General features: G+C 37.4%; 3 protein-coding genes across 4 annotated transcripts; 1 reads left to right on the top strand and 2 right to left on the bottom strand.

Moving 5' to 3' along the window:
• Positions 1-101: 101 nt before the first annotated feature.
• On the top strand, positions 102-6,292 carry parp9 (poly(ADP-ribose) polymerase family member 9). Its single transcript, XM_056388729.1, has 8 exons — positions 102-241; positions 1,331-2,215; positions 2,494-2,694; positions 3,061-3,282; positions 3,777-3,837; positions 4,550-5,022; positions 5,096-5,255; positions 5,398-6,292. Exons 2-8 carry the CDS (start codon positions 1,346-1,348, stop codon positions 5,670-5,672), a joined length of 2,262 nt encoding a protein of 753 aa, XP_056244704.1. The 5' UTR covers positions 102-241; positions 1,331-1,345; the 3' UTR covers positions 5,673-6,292.
• A 147-nt stretch (positions 6,293-6,439) lies between these two features.
• On the bottom strand, positions 6,440-11,221 carry faima (Fas apoptotic inhibitory molecule a). 2 transcript variants are annotated; one of them, XM_056388731.1, is made up of 5 exons: positions 11,074-11,221; positions 10,228-10,368; positions 9,855-10,083; positions 8,421-8,470; positions 6,440-8,101 (listed from the first exon to the last, which is right to left on the bottom strand). In XM_056388731.1, the coding sequence occupies exons 2-5, from the start codon at positions 10,339-10,341 to the stop codon at positions 7,952-7,954; spliced, it is 543 nt and encodes a 180-aa protein (XP_056244706.1). In that variant the 5' UTR covers positions 10,342-10,368; positions 11,074-11,221; the 3' UTR covers positions 6,440-7,951. The 2 variants fall into 2 exon arrangements, with proteins under 2 accessions (XP_056244706.1, XP_056244707.1); XM_056388732.1 differs by lacking the exon at positions 11,074-11,221 and having other exon boundaries at positions 10,228-10,819.
• A 1,574-nt stretch (positions 11,222-12,795) lies between these two features.
• On the bottom strand, positions 12,796-15,910 carry cxcr2 (chemokine (C-X-C motif) receptor 2). Its single transcript, XM_056388730.1, has 2 exons — positions 15,671-15,910; positions 12,796-14,933 (listed from the first exon to the last, which is right to left on the bottom strand). Exons 1-2 carry the CDS (start codon positions 15,743-15,745, stop codon positions 13,863-13,865), a joined length of 1,146 nt encoding a protein of 381 aa, XP_056244705.1. The 5' UTR covers positions 15,746-15,910; the 3' UTR covers positions 12,796-13,862.
• Between the last annotated feature and the right edge of the window lie 1,801 nt (positions 15,911-17,711).

Here is a 17,711-nt window from a genome sequence, read left to right as displayed (position 1 = left end):
TTTGTTTCTTAGGAAATGAAACGGTGGCGTTGTTATGTCCGACGTTGTTGTCGACTGAAAAGCCATAAAGTGTCGACGCAAAATGGGCTGTAATTGCAGACAGGACACAGGTATTCATGGGCGTCGTATGAAAGAAAAATCAAGATAAACCTGTACAAAATTTGGCTAACATCCCGAGAGTCCGCACCCTTTCCCTGTCTTTCACTTTCTGCTCTCCTCGGTACTTTCCAGCTGCAAGTGGGTGAGTATCTTAACATGTCAGCACATTATTCTTTCTTTAGTCTGTAAAGTTAAACGTATGCTTTGCTAAAATTATTATGAGCGTGGAAACATCCAAAACCTTGACATTACAATTAAACTTAGAATCCAGATGTTTGTTTTGTTGTCTCGTAAACGTGGTGCGTTAGGTTGCTCTCGCGCTGATACACGTCGTATAACAACCGAGATAAAAATAAAAAAAATAAAAAGAAATGGCGGTTTTATTTACTATTACATGAATTGAACCATCTCTATCAGTCAAAAGCAACTTAGAAACAGTGAAACTGACACAATTCTAACTAGATATTTGCCAGAAGTAAGTTGTGAAATTATGGCTAGCGATAAAAGATAAGATAAAAATGTCGGACCACTGATGCGCAAATGCAAAGTTATAGCTCGTAAAGCATATCGTAATTGAGTTCTGAACAGTTTTGTTTTATTTCTAGACAGTTTCCCAAAACAATACATTTTTACAAAAACATGCAACTTCATTGTACTGCCATGTAGTGTACTAAGCACATTAGCGGTCTCTGTCTCCCTCCTCTGGAGTGAAAAGAAACAGCACTTGTATCTACTATGGAAAAGTACTGTGGGGGCCACCTGCAGGTAAAGGTTTTAAGTTATTTTGTAATGCATAGGAAGATATTTCAGACATGATAACACTGCCAATCTTATGAAATTAATTTGTGTATTAAATATAAAAAAAGATATAGACTTATAAGAGACTGATTTTTGAATGGGATGAAATAATGTAATTTGTTTGTGTTTATATTTGACGACAAATCAAATCACTACTCTTTCATGTATTAAATAAAGTTCTCCCAGTTCGATTGATTGTCCCATTTCCAATTGGTGCCTCAACAATCCAACAGTTATTTACATATTCAGCTGAAAATATTTCTAGAGCATGTAAAGGTGCAGTCAGTCATTAATTTGTGTTTCTTTCCTTGAACCACTGTTAAACTCAACAGGTGTATTCATGATGTTTGAGGTGTGATAACGCTAAGTGTCAAATATCTTAACCGGACACTGGTACTGTTGTATGATTTACTTACACAACATTTTTCTATAGCTCTGTTTAGGAACCATGGCCAGCCACTTAGATTTTCCTCTTGATGGGTCTGCATTCAACATTGTGAAGAAATGTGGGCCTGCTCTGAGTGATGTCCTTGAAAGCAAATTTGGATGTGTGGCCACCATCGAGGGTGTGGATTTTGAAAGAGGTCTGACTTTTCAGCAGAGAAGGCCAACCATTGTCCCAGTGAAAAGATTTGCTGCTACGCTGCGTTCAGGTGTTACAGTGTCTGTGTGGAAGGCTGATCTCACCAATTTTCAGGTGGATGCTGTTGTGAATGCTGCAAATACCGATCTTGAGCATTGTGGCGGCCTCGCTGCAGCTCTGTCCCATGCTGGTGGTCCTCAAATCCGGAAAGAAAGTAATGATTATATCAAACGGAATGGACCCTTGAAAACAGGAGATGCTATCATCAGTGATGCATGGTCACTACCATGCAAGAAGATAATTCATGCTGTGGGTCCACAACTAAAAAGAAACCCCCCTAGGCATTTAGTTCAACAGGCTGAACCACAGTTGAAGAGGGCCATCAGGAGCATTCTTGCCAGAGTTAGGGATCATCGTCTGAAGACTGTTGCCATTCCTGCAATAAGTTCAGGTCTGTTCAACTTCCCCCTGCCACTATGTGCAGAGATCATAGTGTCAACTGTGAAAGATTACTGCAACTACGCTTCCTCTGGAGATTATCTTCCTGAAGAGATCATGCTTGTGAACAATGACGACCCTTCGGTTCAGGAAATGGAGAGGGCCTGCCGTCACATACTAGTCTCCCAAACGCCCATGACGTACAGCCAGGCAACAGCTGCCAAAACCTCGAGACATGATGTCCAGATTGGAAATGTCCGTCTGACACTGAAGAGGGGAAGAATTGAGGAACAGCAGGTAAGAATCTGCAATGTGTCTTCATTATTTAGTGTTTTTATATGTGTGTTTATATATGTGTTTTATTATGTAGTATGCATTTATGAATTTTAATGTGAATTGTTGCTTGTATAAACATTTATTTTTGTATTTAAACACTATGTTAACAGGTATTCCAAGTCAAATGTTTGTTTTTTTTGTGTATTGACCTCCAACAGGGTAATTTTCATATTTCCAGGGCTTCTGAGTAAATACTAATAGGCTGTCTTCTTCTCATTCATGTTTTTGTATCCTCTCAGACGGATGTCATTGTAAACACTGCATCATCAAACCGAGACTTGAGTGTTGGTCAAATCTCCAACGCTTTATTGTCGAAAGCTGGTAGTGGAATGCAACATGAGATTTATGGTTCCTATCAAAAAGGAAACATCATCACCACCAAAGGCTACCACCTGCAATGTAAAGAGGTGTATCACACTTTTTGCACTGGAAAAGGACAGGTACTTTATGAGTTTAAGGCTTATTGGGCATCTGAGTAAAAGGGGAATATATATATATGTATATTAAATACATAAATATTAATTATCTGATATATCTAAATGTGTAAATTAGCTACTTTATGTTAAAAGTGTCACATCTAAAAAATATATTGTATCACAGTTCGCAAGAGTTTATTAGTTTGAATTTGTCTTACGATACGTATTCTAAGTAGCATTAAAAACAGCTCATTGCAAAATGAAAAATAGAAGAACCCAAAGAGAGTTGAGAGAGAAAACATTGATAAACCGTATATAAACTGTTAAGGTTGTACTGTAATAAGAACTTGTATTTGTCTATGTCTCTGTCTGTGTATTCATTCATTACAGGTCCTTTTCAATTCAGTATTGGAATGCTTATGGAATGCAGCTGCCAGTCAACACAAGTCAATTGCCTTTCCCGCCATCGGCACAGGAGCCCTCAGTTTCAGTAAAAGTGAAGCTGCCCAGATCATGTCAAATGCCGTGGCTGACTTTGCCTGCAAGTGGAAGGCCCCAACTATGATGGAAGTTCATTTTGTCATACTTCACTCTGACAACGACACATTTAAGGTTGTACTGCAAAAATGCTGTCATGAAATTACAATATTACCATACAAGCCATGGGTGTCTTTAGTAGGTGGCTCAAATAGAGACACCTCGACAGTGAACATAATAGAAAGCTAAACAGTTATGAATAAAAAACAAAATGCTAAACAACAACAACAGCGACAGAGGAATAATGATGAGACTCAGTTAAAAGATTGAAGAATGTGTGCTAATTATTGACTTTAAAGGTGACACTTTGAATGAAATTTCTATAATCGTGATCAGGTTGGTTAAAGTTAGTTATTATATCTGAAACCAGTGATGTTTAAATTGAATATCATTCTGTAATATCTATCTGTAAGGTGGAATGTGGTTATGTGTTTAAAGACACTCCCTACACCTGCTGAAGAAAGTTCAGTTGCCAATTAGACAATTCACAAAGTATAATGTAATTTATTCTTTGTGAATTATCTAATAGAGAAGAAGAAAGAAATATATTAATGACCTTCTCTTTGCAGGCTTTTGAGGAACAAATGAAAACTCTCCAGAAAACAGTATCTCATCCTGGCTTTACACAGGGTAACAACACAAAATTTCCACTAATATTAAATGTACACATCAAATGTACGCATTAAAGGTGTAATGCAAGTATTTGATTGGGAGTTGATTATGATGGACCACCACATACTATTGGCAGAATTGCATTGACTATAATGGCAGTAATTAACGCCTTTAAAACTTTTCCTATGTGTGGGTGTTATTATTTTCCATTAGATTCATTAATCTACGAGAACAGAATCGTGACACTTCTTAGAGAAAGGGAATTCCTTACAGAGATCATTTTATCACCACTGACTTATGTCAAGGTTTTGTTATTATGGTGTGATAATACAGTCCTGCGCAGCGGCAGACCTGAAGAAAAGGGCCTGATTCAGGAAGCAGCTACATTTATATTCCATTGTAATCTGACTTTAAAATTCCAGATCTGGGACTGTTCTTAAGTACACCAACAATGAGTGTGTTCAAATCCCCCTGCTTCTAATTGCATGACTTCCATTAATGAAAAAAAGGGAACAATGACAAAAAAATATTTCAGAAATATGTTCACTTGAACACACAAACACACAAAAAAAAACCCCAATAAAGCTAATGTAGGACAACTAATATAAAAAATATTTGCATAATAGAACTGCATGTTTAACTAAACCTGTTTCTGAAGTTATTTTAAAATAACAGTAACAGTGATCCTACAGTGTGGCAGTGATTGTCGTCTTTATGTCCTCTCCATCAGCTCCTGAGCACAGGGACGAGTTCCATGAAAGCAAACCTCCCACTCCACAGATCGGCCTCTCAGGCTCTGATGAAACAACCCGAGAGGCTGAACGATGGCTCAGTGGCTTTCTCAAATCCTCTGGCTCTGTCACTATCCGTAACAACTTCATCCTGCACTTCGGCAAGCAAGAATATCTCCAGCTGTCCCGTCTAGCCCAAAACAACATCTTCTTTGAGGAGTCTTTCAAGAAAGGTCAAGCAGAAATAACTGTGAACGGGTCACATGAAGATGTTGTGGTAGCTGGGTTTCAGGTGGAGGCCATGCTCTGCAACATACAGAGGGAATTTGTCAAAGAAGAAGAGCAGGACATGCTTCTAATGTCGACCAAGAATGTGTCCTTCGAAAGAAAGACTATGAAAGTAGATGACGTCAGCCATACATTCTCCGACAGAGTATCTGAATTCAAAAAGGACAGGCTGCGTATGACGAAGGTACAGTATGTGTAACAAGAAGTGTCTTTTTTTTCCACCCCTGCTTGACTAATGATGATTTTATGCTATTTAGTTGGAAAAAGTTGAGAACCCTGCCCTGGAGACACTGTTCAATCTCAAGAAAAATCAGCTACAGTGCCACACTTCCCGAAGAATGTTTCAGCGCATACCTGCACAGTTCTGTGGTATGGTTAGCCATATTGGATTCCGTACAGAGTATGCACCACCTGCAGGTATGTTGCATTTGATAATGAAACCTATTTCTTTATGTATATGAGGTCAGATACATGAGAAGAAGGGATAGTAAAAAAAAAAAAAAAAAAAGACATAATCACAATTCAACAATTTTTTTTCTGCATGTTCATTTGTGTACAGACCCAGAATATGGAGAGGGGATCTACTTTGCTGGCACAATGAAGAACGCCTTGAAAGTGTGGAAGGATCAAAATGAGGAGTATCTGTACTTCGTGGAGGCCGAGGTGCTGACAGGAAACTCCACTCCTGGTAAACCAGGTCTCATTCTGCCACCTGCCGTGGGAAAAGATCCCCTAATTATGTATGACAGTGTGAGCGGAGGATCTGATGTCTCTGTCATATTTAGTAGTTATCAGGCTCTGCCCAGATACATTATCACCTGTAAGGTGGTCTGAAGAATGATTTCTTCTCTTTCCTGTGTTTATTGATAATGAATTTACACAGCATTATAAAGAAATGGCTGTTAGCATTACACCTCGAAACCATATGAATGAGACCAGTACTACAATATTACAGAGGGATCACAGATGTCAGATTTGTTTTTCATGATGTTGAACATTGCATAACTGCATCTTAAAAAAGTTTTGAATGTTTTGTTTAAGTTCTTTTTTGGTGATTAACATATATTCTACATAGCAGCAGTGGTATTAATAGCAGTAGTATAATCATTTGTATGTATGTCTCAAGTTTGTTTATTAGTTTAGTGACATAATACACACAACATATGTTAATAATGGTTATATATATATGTATGTATATATATATATATATGACATAAAACAGATTATGTGATGATTATAATATAATCCTTCATATGGCCAGTGAAAGGCTTTGGTTGGTGGTGAGGGATGTACATTGCAGTGCTACTACAAATACAGAATTGTAACCTGATTGGAAAATGCTCATAAAACAATGATTGTCAAATCCATGACGAAGGGGAAACTGATGATATTGGTATGCTTCTGTTGATTAAAAAAAGTTAAAAAAAAGTTTGATTCATTTTCTTATTATTATTATAATTTTTTGATGAATCTAGATGGTTTGTTTTGACAACTTTTTGTAAGTTCACCAGAATATCAAACACAAATCATGGCTGCCCAGTTTTGTTATCTAATAATTTATATTGAAGGATCCTTTCATGAAGGTCAACAAGAAAACCTGATCAGCAATACAGTTTTAATGAAATTAAATAGAATTTATATTTGTACGAACATGTGCCATAACAGTAAAACAAAATGGAAAATGTGTATAAATATAACACTTTTTATACATGACATATAAAAGACATAAAATGAAGTCTCATATTCTTAATGATTTGGTAGCACAACTGTTAGAAATCAGTCTGTTGAGAATGAAAGTTATATAATGGCTTGAAAAATATTATCTCAAGGACCATTTACTAGCTTTCACTGTAGATTTGAGCTGCATCTCACAGTCATCAGCAGATGAAGATTACTCAGTTGTCATGGAGACCTTGACAACTGAGTGGAGTTTAAATCAAATTATGCTTTAATTATTATCATCATTATTGATTAAAACAACAAAACTATGGAAAATGTTTTCACCGGTGATCAATAAATAGTGAATGCCTCTTTTTGCTAAATGTAAACAAACATTGAAGATACACTGCAGAGATTTTCAATCCTTAACATGTAACCATGAATATATAAAACATCTGGCCTTCACAAAGAAAAATATACTAATGATTTGACAGCACGACAGAATTTCACACACCTCTAAGGACAACAGGGAGACCCCAAAGCATCAGCAAGTGATGTCTCTACCAGTAATAATATGACATCTGAATGATTGTCTGTGAAACTGTTACAGCCAATAAGACAATGCAGACAATGAACCCCAGGATGTTTTGACACACCTGCATCAGTCTGCTTAAAGCTAATTACATATCACTATAAAATCACGTAGCTGGACTAATCAAACAAAGACAATTTAATACATCAACATTGAACTAAACAAAAATCACTTCAGGGCACTGCTCACTGGAATGATGCTACGTTCAAGGAATAATCTTGTACCCTGGTATTTAAATCTCCTACTGCGCAATATTAAAAAGAAAAAAACAAGAAAGCGAGCATGAAGCGCAGAGAGAACAGGTTGAGTCTGGGGATTACAGAAGTACATGCATCTGTTCTCTAAAATGAAAACAGGTGCAGTGCATGTGTAACAGAGGACCTGCTGTTCATATTAAACACCGGAGAGCAAACTGAGCCAGGTTGAATGAGACAAGTATGGCACATCTGGCCTCCACTATTGATAATATAACTGAAGTTTATAGTATTTATATCAATATAAAGTTTCAATTTACAACTCAAAAAAGTTCTTCAGTGAGGTTTCATTTTGAGAGAGTCAATCCCTTTTTGTGATGAAAATACGGCTGCAACTTCTCCTCTGCAACTGCTCAGACAGTAGGTCCTCTCTATAACTGTCACAGTATTAGTCACAGCCTGCAGCCTTTACCAATATGGCATATATACCCTCCACAGAATGGCCTTCAAAGGATAGGAGCGAACATTTATGTCAGTTGGTCCCTCACTGCGACAGCTTTAAATGACATTCCTCAAGTCCACACCCTCCCTCAGTTTTACAGACACTAAGATTCACACATACATACCAGACCTCCTGCTTCCATACAAATGTAAACGCACGTACACAGTCACTCTGTGCATTCAGCTATTTCTGTGCCGTCCACAAGCAACGTGTGAATGATCCCATCTCGTCTCTTCCCACTGCTCACAGCCTTAACACAGCAGTTGTGGTCTCCAAGTGTGAAATGTGTCTCTGTTCCATCATCCACGAACTCCCCCTGCAGGCGCAAGTCAGACAGACATGTGGGCAAAGAAAGCAATCACTCATTTCCTTGTTGACAGCACTGGAGCCACTCTATATGCAGACAACTACAGAACCACAAGGTGTTTGAGGCTTTCTACCCATAAAGGATTTAGTGTTTGGTAGAATTATCAGTTGTGGACCAACATACTACTTTGGTTTCTGACTTTAGAAGACAGCAATTTACAATTGTTGATTTTGATTTACACAGGGACTTCTTAAATTGGGTGGTGTATCCCTTTACTAAATAACAAATCCATATATAGACATGAAAAAGTAACTGGTATCTTACTTACTGCAGTTTCAATCTTTTGTCCATTACACCAAATATCCATAGTGTCTTTCTCTAAAAGAGAGGAAACACGCAGAATCAGTGAAACATCTAACTATTGGGTGATGAAAGTATGTGATGTGACTGCCAGTTAAAACCTGCTTAACAAGTTGTAGTATGTGTGCAGCCAGCTTTGATTTGTTGTATGTTTTGAATGCTCTTGGGTGTTGGTGTGAGAATGTTCGGGTTTGTCAGATCATATTTTGGTTCCCTAAAACAAGAAGCAAGATATAAATGCCCTGAGTGGTTTCTGCTCTGTTTAACAACTGCAAACAAAATCAAAATCTTTTTGATCCTACTTTGAGTCCATACAGAAGAACATAAATAGATTTCAATGGCTTTCTAAGAGCAACCAAATCTATTGTTGAGGATTTCCCTGGGAAGTTATTATTGAATGATTCACACATTTGTATTTGTGTAGATCTTTAAATTAAATTTGGTTTGCAGTATTTCAATTCATGGAAGGTGTTTTAAGAAGCCATTCTATTGAAAGAGAGACCATACTTTACCTTTTACCTTCAACCTACTATTTATGATATTTCCTTAATTGTCTCTGTAAACGCACAATATTTGTGACTGTAATTTGTGGAGCAAAACCTTTATTTATGAATGTATTTAAAAACTGTAGTTATATTTTTGTCTAGGTAGCTGATTTTTTAAAATCTTGGTCCTTATAATTTATTAGGGAATGACTATGGCTGAGTAAAACCTCCTTTCATTTATTAATATATGTGACTTTTGTTCAAGGATGGTCCTTTGTTAGTGAAAAGTGTGGGCTGTGTGTGGGTTCTCAAATTATGTTTATATGATAAAAAGTATTCCTCATCACAGCTTTTGACAACTTAAAATGCATTTTCTTCAGCTTCTGAAGGTCAGATGTTATTTGTTCATGTGTGAAAGGTTAATTTGAATGTTGTTGGTCTGAGTTTGAGTAGTTCATGCTCAGATTTATAGATCATTACTGCAAACTAATGTACAGTATGTGCTGTACATGCTTCAGGTGGTTTGCCGCCTGATCAACTGTAAGCAGTGTAAGTATAAGAAGGATTAACTTGCCCAGATGACAGAGTTGGCTGAAGATGGCGTGGGGCTTATAGCAGTTAAAGAGCTTAGCCTCAGCTCTGACATAATATTAGTGGGTAGTTCTGAAAGGGCAGAAATCATACAATGCTTAATAAAAATCCAAGATCTGTCCTGATTGATTATATGAATGACACTCAGACACTGGTGGATTTACTTTTACAGTACTTTGGGTGACTCTCTTGGAGTACTACTTGGTAGAGCTGAGTATTGGAAATATGGTTCGGCTATATGAAAAAAAGACATTGTAATAATCAGATGTCAGAATAACAGATACAATGATTGAGACAGTAGGTGAATAATATACAGAGGAACTCACCCAGGACCACCCTGCAGTCAGTACCATCCAAGTTGAGTACCCAGGTGCTGGTGACCTTTGATCTGTTCTCCATGTACTTCTTCAAGCTCTTCCCGTTGATCTCCAGGGTGTACTCGTAGGCAAAACCACTGACTGCATCGATATTGATGGTTGCTTTGGTGTCTGACTTGCCCACATTGAATGCCTCCTTCCCCACGAGTTTAAACATCCAGTCCCGTCTAAGTATCTCCTGTAGCATGGGGTGAAACTAGAAATTAACAAACCCTGCTAAAACTGACGTTGTAATGAAAAACGAATCATATAGGGGGTCAGGTTATATAATGCGTTTTGTCTCTTTACTGGCTATACCATTACTTAAGATCATGGTTCATACCTTTCCATCAACGTAGATGACCCTCTTTCCAGTGGTCGTGCCATGTTCAAACTCTATCCTGTGGACCCCATCACTCAGCGCCACCTCCCACACGCCAGCAAGATCACTGGACATCCTAACTTCCTATGAATCTGCTGGACTCTAACAACAGAACAACTGCAATACTGAATGTCGAAGCAAAAGCATGGCTAAAGGCTACTGTTAGCTAACAGACTGCGATAACGTTAGTTAGCTCATACGTGAAAACTAATCATAATTTTCTGTGTGCCTTTAAGCCTACCTCCACCTATAGACACTGTTACCCAGCAGTAATTAGCACATACTGTTAGAACATTAATAATTAGTTAACTCGTGATAGAAACATGGCTAAGGATTACATAGTAAGTTATCGCTGTTTCTTGCATTAAGACTTCCGGTGTCAGGGATTCACATTCAAAATCACAGCAGGAAATGTTGAACAAAATATTTTTTTGTGTTAAAACATACGTGTGTGTATGTGATACACATACGTACATAGTATACATGTCTATGTTAAAAGTGTTACTTAATGACAAAAGTAATTACATTTAGCAAAACCACATATGTAAGTTGTTTAACAGATTTTAATAGAGTAAATGTTACAGGATATCAAATTGCAACTCTCAACTTTGAAGACGGACCTATTTGCTCTTCAGTAACAATACCTGGATTTTATTTTGAAAAGAAAACGGAAGCATCACTGCATCATTCGAGCAACATGCTATGTATCTTTTTGTAGCTCTTACCGCTAACGTTACCTTTTCTGCTAAGAGGATAATCTTAAATGTTGGTACAAGAATATCATCCATCATTATACATCGAGATTACCTTAACGGTCCTGAAGTAAGCGCTCTAGCTCCGTGGTTAATAAATAAAAAACAGGCCACTTTAACGCAGTTTATACACAGGCAATTAGCTTCTGCAGAGAGTCAACAGACGAGCTGTGACTATGTTGTTACCATGGTAACATGATATCCACCTACGTAGGGGCTGGAGCACGCCCACTAAGGTAAAGCCAGTTTTTTTTAAAACTTCATTTAGGGTAAGAGTTACATGCAGTGCTGTGTGATGCAGTAGGGATAAGCATGACACCTTATAATCCATGTACCATGTACGCTTACTATTAATTGGAATATTCTTGGGGGAAGAGAAGAATACTAAAAGTGAACATTCACAAACAACCGTGGTAGTAACAAGTAACTAAGTACATTTACTTAAGTAAATATGTAAAATACCGTAGGTTACTGTACTATTCAAGTACTACTGTTGGGTAACTGGGTACTGTAGCTAGTAACTACAACAGCATAATAAGTAGGCCTAGTTAAAATTAGCTCCAGACCCTAGGCCAGCTACAATAGTAAAATGCTACTTGCATCATAATCCAATTATATTCCAGGCACAGCATGCACAGGCGCGATCTGAATTAAGTACTTTTATTTTTAATACGTTTTCCTAACAATACTGACTTAAGTAACTGTTTACCCATTACTAGAGGACCATTTTACTTGTAATTTCTATCTTTACCACTGGTGTAACAAACTCATGCACAATAGCAGCACCCGGACAGCAAAGCAGCTACATAGAATTCAGCCATAAATCTTTTAATATTTAGACCTGTGCTTTTCCTACTTTCTAAATAACATGTCAAAATGTGTTCTGTCAAAAAGGCCTTCCTGAATAGCTTACTTCTTCCATCACTGTCCTTACACTTGTTTTCAGTTATTCTGGCTACTTCGTACTCTGCTTAAAGTTAATGGAGCTATGCAGCTTGTTTTTCCATTCTTAACAAGTTCAGTGATTCACTAACTGAATGATTTTGTGGGAAACGGCTCCATCTTCTGGCAGAAGGCCCACATCTTATGATATGGGATCACTTCATATAACATATACAGTGATGTACCTGGAGTTTTTTTTTATTTTTTTTAAATAAGCCTGATATGGTTTTGTTGTGAGAACATCATTCATGCAGCTTTAAATGAATCAATAAGAGTTAATGCTGTCTTGTCATCGACATGTTCATATTATAAGATCAGAGGGATCAAGGGAGATAAGTGGCAATGTAACTTTTTTCAGTAATACTGTAATTATTGTAATATTGTATAATGATAATAATAAATATAGAACATGCAGGCACAACATAAAAAAATCACACATAAAATATCAGAAACAAAAGTCAATTGTCAGACAAGAACATGATGGTAAAAATATGTTCACTAAATATTGTACTTCCTCTGTTTCTTTCTCTTTTTTTTCCTCTTAAGCAGACCTCTTCAATATTTTTGTAAGTACGAAAAAAACATTCCACAATGTTAGAAAACATTTAATAATGTTTTAGTTTTACATAACAATTAATTTTCAAGGTTTTTGGTTTGAAACATGTTTCTGTCATCATTTTGGATGTTGAGGGAGTGTTAAAAAAACAAAAAGTTTTTTTTACTTATTGCTTGTTCCTTAATTAGACTGTCCTAATACATAAATAGTGGGAGTATTTTAATGAATGAAGAAATTAAGTCCTGTACAAACTAAGGAAAGGACAAATATAGGAGAACACACATGGTTTCGTTTTAAAGATTTATTATAAGGCAATCACAGGATAAGCCACATTAAACTAAACCAGAATATTAAAACTGCACTTTTGCTTTTCACAAATTTTTTTTTTGCATAAATGACTGTGAAAAAAGATAATACTAACACGTTTCATGTGATCAAAGCACATGAAAACCTCCGATCCTTTGCATGTCATTTTGTTTTGCAACCATTGCTTCTGCAGAATTTATCATGAAGCCACAGTCTCCCCTCTTCTCCTTTACGTCAGCCACAGAGCCACCCATGCAGGTGCGCACACACACACACACACACACACATCATATCTACATGTGCTACCTGCACATAGTACACACATTTAAGTGATCAACATACATATTCAAATAAAAAGACAGATAAAGTAAATCTTATTTGCCATAGCTTGATATCAAATGAAAGTTGCTGCACAATTAAAAAAATACAGGATTTTAAGATTTCAGCATTTATTACAAAGAATACAGTTATGTTTCCTGAACCAGTAGTTTGAACAGACACAAGAGTTCTGCCTCAGTGAACATCCATCATCAAAAACACTGTACTTTGTTTTTGAAAAGGAAAACTGATTTCATCACCTCTTCCTGTTTGAAAGATTAAGATATCTGATTACAAGAAACTTTTGTCTTCTCTCACTTCTCTCTCTCTGTCTTGCATAACAAAAGGAAAAAACTCACTCACAATGTTCAAATTAGAAGACTGCAAAATAAGAAGATGGCTCTTCAGTCGTGCCCACAATTGAATTACATCATTAAAGGGCTTAAAAGGCTGTAAAACATTCATAAACAATGAAATCTCTGCGTCATGTGTTCCTCCATTGACGACTCTTCAAATCAATGTGGAACTCATTTCAGATTTTGAAAAATAAAGCCAACACTTACATTTATTAGTTCTCTTGAATTTTCTTATTCTTTTCAGTTGTTATTCTACATGTCTTATAATAAACCACTTGGTTTACACTTTCTTCATTTGTCTAATTGCAGGGGTAAATAAAAATGACCACCACCCAAGGCTATACATAGGCATCCATCTGGAGTTATTTACATCGTAATAGAGGTGTTTCTAGATCTGATGCTGCCTACACTACTGACAGAGCTTTTTCTGTAGGCCATCAGGAGTCTCTTACTGATGAGGCCATGTTTGTACAGAGCTAAGAGCAGCTGGTTGCGGAACTTCTCCCCAATGAAGGCGTACAGCACTGGATTCACTGCACAGTGCGTGAAGGCCAACACTTGGGTCACATTTAGCATCACCTCCACTCTGTAGCGAGTGTCACACACTTCACTTGATCCACCCTGTATGAGTGTGTCAATCAGTACAGTAACGTTATAAGGCAGCCAGCACAGGATAAAAGCTAAGACCACTGCCAGGATGACGCGCATGGCTTTGTGCTTTTGTTGACTCCGTGTGTGAAACAGCGTCACCACAGTCCAGCTGTAGCAGACAGTCATCACCACCAGTGGCAGGAAAAAGCCCATGGTATGGCGCAGAATACGCATGCTGACACGCCATTGGTCACCGCTATTACCGGTGAGATTTTCAAAGCAAATGGTCTGACCCAGATCTTCAGCAGCAAAGCTCTCCCTCTGAATTGCCACAGGTAAGGACAGTAATCCAGCCACCAGCCACACCACGCCACACACCACTTTGACCAACAGGTGGTGGGATGACAGGATACGTGTAGCTCTCACAATGGCAAAGTAACGGTCCACGCTGATGCATGCAAGCAGGAAGACACCACTGTATACTGATGCCTCCTGAAAGCCTGACAGGAGTTTGCACATGAAGTTGCCAAAGATCCAACCTGAATGAACATCAACAGCCCAGAATGGAAGTGTAAGACAGAAGAGGAGGTCAGCCACTGCCAGGTGCATCAAGTAGATATCTGTGCTGGCTCGGCCTTGCTTCATACAGCAAACCACATAGACAACTATGCTGTTGCCTACCATGCTGAAGACAAACACAATGATATAGGTGATCGTCAAGCCCAGGCCACTAAATCCAGGCACATTCACGTGGCAAGGAGCAGAAGATGGTCCATCGTCATCTAGCAGAAATGTAGAATTGTATAAACTGAGGAATTGATCTAGGTCGAAGGCAGGTTCCGACGCCTAAAAAAAAAAAAAAAAAAAGAAGAATCAAAATTTGTGCAAATTGCAGAAGAAATAGCAGAAGTATTGTAAATGTTCAATGTTGGATTAGTGGCACAGAAAAGAAAAGCTGTCAGGGAAATTAGAAAAATACTTCCAGGAAAAATGCATAGTCTCTTTCTTGCTCAGCGTTCAATGAAAAGTTGATACCACTCATATCTGTTTTTCACATATGACACTGAAGCCAGCAGCTTGTTAGCTTAATATCGCATAATGATTATGCTAAGAGCTAGCCTACCAAAAGCCAATGGAAAAATCACATCCGTCACCTCTGTGGAACTCTATAGACCCACTCATAACTCCCCACAGAACTGGAGAGACGTGAGGGTGGTATCTTCTCATCGTACTCTTGGCAAGAATGTGAATAAGTATATTTACTGAAATGTGAAACTATTATTTTAAAAGAGGAAATTTAGATGAACGCAGTGCAGCTTACTGACTGACACTAGTGGTGAAGTCCTACAACCATTACCACTACAGTGTCTTACTGATCAGTTTAATGCAGCTTTAATAATTTGGAATTTGATGTTAAAGAAAAAAACTTATCTGAAAAAGTTGAATATTGCTTCCTAGACAATTTAAGAACTGTTGTGTTATTGTATGTGCGTATACCTCTCTTTAAACAACAGAATCACATATCTTTATAATAAATTTAATAAATTTAGATATAAAAATCGAATATCAGTTCAATGCCTTACCTGAATCTGTCCTTCGCCTTGACTGGTTAAAAGCAAATACTGCAAAGTGCTAAGGATGAAAAGTTTTAGCTTCATCTTCTTCCCTTCTTCAGGCACACAGGTTTATCAGGAAAGCTACTAATTTGAGTGTTGTCTTTGCTCAAAGACGCGGTAGAGGTCCTTGTGTAATGATGGCAGAGTGGTATTGCTAATACTAGACTAGTAAACTGCATCTCTTATAGAGAAGTAGAAAAACCACAGATGCTATCTGTCTTGTGCGATCTACATGAATGACAGTCTTGTCAGCAGGTGTCTCTGTAGACATTACATCTATTTGATCTCACAGCAAGGTAATGGATGTGACAGGATGTTTATAAAGTTGACCTGCAGAGCAAAGCTGATAATGAGACATTCAATAACTTCTTATGGTTTGATGCTGTTTAAAATGGTTCACCTCACTGAATATTCTATGCTCAGCTATGAAAAAAAGAAATAATTAATTAATTAACAACTAGTTATCATAATACAGTACTACACCACAGCTTTTTGTGTACAGTGAGACAAAATCCAAATGTGGATGTACCACAATGTCATTTCTTCTTTTTTTCCCTGCACAATATATTAATTATGATCGGCAACTCTAAGACTACAGATCAATATCAAAACCATCCAAAACGATTATAAAAGATTATAATCCTATCATTTACTGTATGTTAACAAGTCACACATTGGAGATGCTTGTTCTGAAGCCCGCTTAGATATGGCTTCTAAATATATTTCATGATCATTGTTTTTGATTGTAATCATGGCAACAAAACTGAATTGGATTTGTAAAAGGAATCTTATAGCTCATCTTGATGGTGATAGTGTTAAGTGTCATATAACCTAAACCCAGACAGTTAAGCTGTTATTCCAAGAAGGCTTCATTTAAATCAAATTTGGCTTTAAATTGTTTTGTACGTCCATGCAATTCCCTCTGTAAGGTAATAAGTTTCTTATTTTTATAATACTGTAATACTGCCATTTTTTACTCTTTGTCCAGAGGGGGTCAGGAGCAGTCTTGATCTCTGAGTTTAGTGTAAGTGCAGACCTTTTTGTGGGATATCCTGCAGTAAGAATAAGAGGAACTAATGTGAAAATGTTCTGATAATTAAGTTTGTATGATATCTTATCTTGAGGGGTGTTACTCAGCAAGTGAAAACAGTTGCTTAATGTTTTCTAAAATGTGAGAAAATAATCCTTATGATCTCATAACAGTTATCTTGGTCTGGGTTTGAGACTTAACATTTTCAACAGAGAGTGTACATAACAAATTGGGGGGTTCTGAAAGAAACGGGCATTTAGGCGACAGGGGTCTAATGAAAGACACTTTTGAGCTGCATTATGGGACAGTTAGGGTTGTGCGTTCTTGGAGTTTGACTCACACTAGATATTAAAAGTCAGGACATCTCTCATCTCTGCAGTCTACTGTTCTCTCTTGGGTCTCTTGTGAGCCGCCAAACTTTATCATAGTGTGACACTCAACATTTTTAGAAAATATAAAGAAAAGATTAGAAAAGAACAACAACACATATGATATTTGAAATAATCAATGACAAATAAAACAAAAATGGAGTGTTACTGGAATATGTAACCATAATGTATACTTATTTTGACATTACTGTAATCCCTTATGTTATTTGGTACTTTCAGTAGCTAACCAAAACTGATCATGAATCTCTTTTGGCATAAACTTCTCACAGTGTGTGATTACTATGTTGAGACTTTATAGATAAGGCTGTGTTTCCTTTAGTCTGCATGGCCGACACAAACACGAGAGCAGGAATGAAGGCACCTCCCACCACAGATGTTAAACTGTTTGGCTGACATCCAACCACGAGGCTCACTCTCTGGTGGATCCTGGTGACCCCGCACCACCCTTCTACCTGCTCTCAGTACCTACTAAAAGGATATGTTTCCAAATATAACTCAGGCCCGTCCATTTAAAGACTGTGGTCTTTTTCCATCTGTCAGACCACGCGCTGATCTAATCAGCACATTCTAGCCTGAAACATCAGACAGG

Source organism: Seriola aureovittata, chromosome 11, assembly GCF_021018895.1.
Source record: "Seriola aureovittata isolate HTS-2021-v1 ecotype China chromosome 11, ASM2101889v1, whole genome shotgun sequence".
NCBI classification, from domain to species: domain Eukaryota; kingdom Metazoa; phylum Chordata; class Actinopteri; order Carangiformes; family Carangidae; genus Seriola; species Seriola aureovittata.
Note: the sequence above shows the minus strand (reverse complement) of the source record. Positions and strands in the feature narration are given on the sequence as shown.

Bases quoted from the DNA above. Each gene is read 5' to 3' on its own strand.
- parp9 (XM_056388729.1), top strand. From the start codon at position 1,346: ATGGCCAGCCACTTAGATTTTCCTCTTGATGGGTCTGCATTCAACATT. The intron at 3,283-3,776 runs GTTGTACTGCAA...TTCTCTTTGCAG, and splicing joins CTGACAACGACACATTTAAG to GCTTTTGAGGAACAAATGAA. The intron at 3,838-4,549 runs GTAACAACACAA...CCTCTCCATCAG, and splicing joins TCATCCTGGCTTTACACAGG to CTCCTGAGCACAGGGACGAG.
- cxcr2 (XM_056388730.1), bottom strand. From the start codon at position 15,745: ATGAAGCTAAAACTTTTCATCCTTAGCACTTTGCAGTATTTGCTTTTA. The intron at 14,934-15,670 runs GTAAGGCATTGA...TTTTTTTTTTAG, and splicing joins AAGGCGAAGGACAGATTCAG to GCGTCGGAACCTGCCTTCGA.
- faima (XM_056388731.1), bottom strand. From the start codon at position 10,341: ATGTCCAGTGATCTTGCTGGCGTGTGGGAGGTGGCGCTGAGTGATGGG. The intron at 10,084-10,227 runs GTATGAACCATG...CCCATGCTACAG, and splicing joins TCATCTACGTTGATGGAAAG to GAGATACTTAGACGGGACTG. The intron at 8,102-8,420 runs GTAAGTAAGATA...TTGCGCCTGCAG, and splicing joins GACAAAAGATTGAAACTGCA to GGGGAGTTCGTGGATGATGG.